The following is a 3585-nucleotide window of genomic DNA, read 5'->3' as shown; positions in this document are numbered from 1 at the left end:
GCCTTGAAAACAGCGGGAGCGTGGCTATCGACAATAAAAAGTCTTGAGTCCCAAAGAGATCCCGGCTTTTCGCATACACCTTGACCATCCATTCCTGGCACTCCGGCCTGTTTACATTAGCTATACAAACGGGATTCATATATTATCGGATGATTCCTTCACTATAAACATTATTCGAAATCGCTTTATTCACATTTGACAAAACTAACAAATGCATGGAGATGAGTAGATGCAAATAGATCTTATACTCTTCCAGGAGTATTTTACTTATTTGTGATGTCAGCAAGGGAATTGTTTTTGTTGATTTCATTTATACAACCGCTGGTTAATTGGATCTTTGGCCTTATCATCATTTCAGTTTTGAAAAAAAACTTTGCAAACTGATATTGTGTCTTATTCTCAACGTACCGAAAAATTCGATATTCAGCCAACTGCAATTTAAAATGTTTAATTATAACAAGCGAATAGATTTTCATTGAACCTTATTACCTTAAACTACATTGTCCAAGCTGCCCCAGGATTATTGAAATGGCACGGATAAAGTATTGAGAATTTCTTCGATCAAATGTGGAAAACTCCTTATTTTTATATGGAGAATAGATGTCTGGTTCTGTACCAGAATATGTTCCCAAAGACTTTAGCGGATACGATTCCTTCTCGCTGCCAATAGTAAAGTTATCGTAATACCAGTATCTAACTTTATCATTTCCTTCTAATTTGATGTAAAGTTCGTGGGGTCGTTCATAGGTTGCGAGATACAATTTTTCGAGTCCAACAAAGAATTCCTTATTAGGGTTTCCAAATCCGTTTTTATAATCACTCCAGCTACGATTGAAGTTTTCGGGACCCATCTCGAATTGTCTAAAAATTGTCATCCAGCCTGTTGAAAAGCCGGTTCCAGTGTTTTGATTGCACATTGATTCGGATTTTTCTGCACTGCTTTTTAATTTTTTGATTTCTTGTTGAACCTTATTCAATTCAGTTATGACATTGATCTGATCAGTTTCGTTTTTTTATTTGAGCATTAAACTTTTCGATTGTTTCTTTTGCAACTGCTAATTCTTTTTCCAGTTTCTCAACAGTTTCTGTCAGCGAAGTTTCGTTATCCCTGAGCAGCTCAATTTGACCATCCTTATCTTTCAGTTGTTGAGTAATAGTCTTGATTTCTTCATTTTTAAAATGCACATTCAAAGAGTTGATCTTGATATCACCGACAGCGTCTGATAACTTGACCTCCAATTTCGTGTTATTGGTTGTCAACGCGTCTATTTTCTTTATCAGTTCCGCGTTGTTATTAAGTGCTGGCATCATCGACGACCAACAATGCGCATTGCACTGGTCTTTGGTAAAGTGGGACTCCTCTTTATTATCGAACTGGATCTTTATTTCTTTAAGAGTATCTGCAACTAGAAGTGGTGTTCTCTCCCAGAGCACACAGGCCAAAAAGAGAATGAAGTGGCTCGACTTCATTATGCGCGTTTAAATCGTTTGACAATCTACTCAAGACTGAACTGAGCTCTACAATTTCGAAACACACTCCTCGGGTTTTTGGGTTCGGGTTTGTATATAGAGAACCTAGAGCACCTTATCAGCTGACTTAAAAGTTGCAAAACCTTTGTTGATACTTAAACTGATGTGATAACTCATTGTGAAACCCAAAACAAACTTGAATCGCGCTTGAGCTACCGTTGAAAACTATATAAATTTAGAATATTTTTTTCTTTTTTCAGGAATTCTTTACTTACAAAGCGACACCTGGCGCTTCCCGGATAACTGGCTCCACCTAGGGACAGATCCAAAACTCGCTGGCTCCGCCTTTTGTAAGATTGGCACTTCTTTACCGCCACCTAGCGGTATTTTTACTCATCTTCAATTTCGCCTGGCGTTATTTTTTTGTTCCTTCTTGAAAAAGACAAACGTGTACAACTTGATATATAAACTATAAATAATATAAAAATTTGATAATATTTAATAATTATTTATTTAGAAATTCCGTATTTTCCAATTTGGAAGCTTTGTTATATAGTTCTTGAAGCACTCGCTCAGTATTTTTCGTTTTAAAATAAGATACATGTTTAAAACTACATCTTGTGCTGTTGGCTACAAATGTTGCAATGAAGCAGCAACATATTTATTTATTCTGTGTTGCTGTGCCCGAAAAACGTTTGTGTTGCATGCAACTTTTGTGTATGAAGCCACTTGTATGTTGCTAGCAACTTTTAGGTTGCGAGCTCCGCTTTTGTTGCAGACACAGTTTGCTGGGGAAACTCACCACACCGTGCAACATGTGCTTGTGTGCAACATGTTTGCCATTAAATTTCACTCAAACTCGAAGGGGAAAGCCTCGACAAAGTTGCAGCAGCATGATGCTGTGTTGCCAATGGCTCACCATCGGAACTTAAATCTGCGCATGGCAACACAAACCGAGTCCTGTGGGTTTTCGTATCGAACTCCAATTGGACGGAACAGTCGTCCTTTGCTTGGACTGTCGGCATGTTTAACATGTTTAACTTTGGATCTTGGTAGCAAGATTATTTGAATAGGCTGGCTTTTAAGGACTAACTGATGACGTGTCGAAAAGCAGCAGAAATGTTAATTAGCCGCATTTGTTTGTCTACCGCAGCTTCTTGACCATCTCCCCCGCAGCTTTCTAATTGGTTATTTGTTTTTTACTTGACTCCACGATTAAATAATAACCTTCAGCAGTTTGCCAATACATTTTATTTTTTTTTTAACCTATCACATATTATTATAGTAGTTCAATATCCTTTTGAGATAAATAGAAACTATCTTATAATATAAGAATAATATACATTATATATGTATATGTATTATATGTATAATTTATTTATTATTAATATTATTATTTTTATTCATTTTCTATTCTATATTTTATTACAGTCAAGTTCTCTTTAATTTTACTGAAGAATTACATTGATCAAAATAAGTGCTTAGATATTTAAATTTGACCCATGAACTTAGTTCTTTTTTCGGGCCAAGCAAATCCGTATGAAGCATTCTTATCTTAGTCGTTATTATGCCAACTGAAGTTTACATTTCAAATCTACTCGCCGTCACTTTCGCTTCTTGGGTCACGTTCGACTGGTGGGATCCTGCCCCATCGACTTTGCGTGGCCTTCAATGCTGCAAAGTTATCATTTCAGCCTCCCGAAAGTCCTCCCAAAGTTCTATACTTTCTGCTCGGCTTCAGTTGGCGCCATTTATCTGGCGGTTCTTCATGGAGGTATGGGGGAAAAAAAAACAACTGAGAAGAGCAGAGGAAAAAATTGGGTTATGCCTTTGCCGTTGAAGAAAAGTGAAATTAGCATAAAGTTGCTTCTTTCTCCTTCAGTTTTGTGTACTTTTTATTTGCTACCGTTGCCTTCGCTGGGTTAACTTTTTGCAACGTTGTTTGCCGTCTTTTTGCATTTTGTTTGTAATATCTTGGGTGTCGTACTCTCCATGGGCGTTGGTCCTTCTGGCCAATCAACTGGGTGGCAAACGCTTACGGCATTAGTCTTTCTTGTTCAGTTTTTCGGGTCGCATTGTCTAATTCTGCATTAAAATATGCAAATATTTAAGGGG

General features: G+C 37.2%; 1 protein-coding gene across 1 annotated transcript; it reads right to left on the bottom strand.

Moving 5' to 3' along the window:
• Nucleotides 1-326: 326 nt before the first annotated feature.
• On the bottom strand, nucleotides 327-988 carry LOC108095490 (fibrinogen-like protein 1). Its single transcript, XM_017196596.2, has 2 exons — nucleotides 490-988; nucleotides 327-431 (listed from the first exon to the last, which is right to left on the bottom strand). Exons 1-2 carry the CDS (start codon nucleotides 915-917, stop codon nucleotides 350-352), a joined length of 510 nt encoding a protein of 169 aa, XP_017052085.2. The 5' UTR covers nucleotides 918-988; the 3' UTR covers nucleotides 327-349.
• Nucleotides 989-3585: the final 2597 nt, after the last annotated feature.

The sequence above is a fragment of the Drosophila ficusphila genome, unplaced genomic scaffold, assembly GCF_018152265.1.
Source record: "Drosophila ficusphila isolate 14025-0441.05 unplaced genomic scaffold, ASM1815226v1 contig_475, whole genome shotgun sequence".
In the NCBI taxonomy this organism is placed as follows: Eukaryota; Metazoa; Arthropoda; class Insecta; order Diptera; family Drosophilidae; genus Drosophila; species Drosophila ficusphila.
The sequence above is the reverse complement of the archived record's forward strand: the minus strand, read 5'-3'. Positions and strand labels throughout refer to the sequence as shown.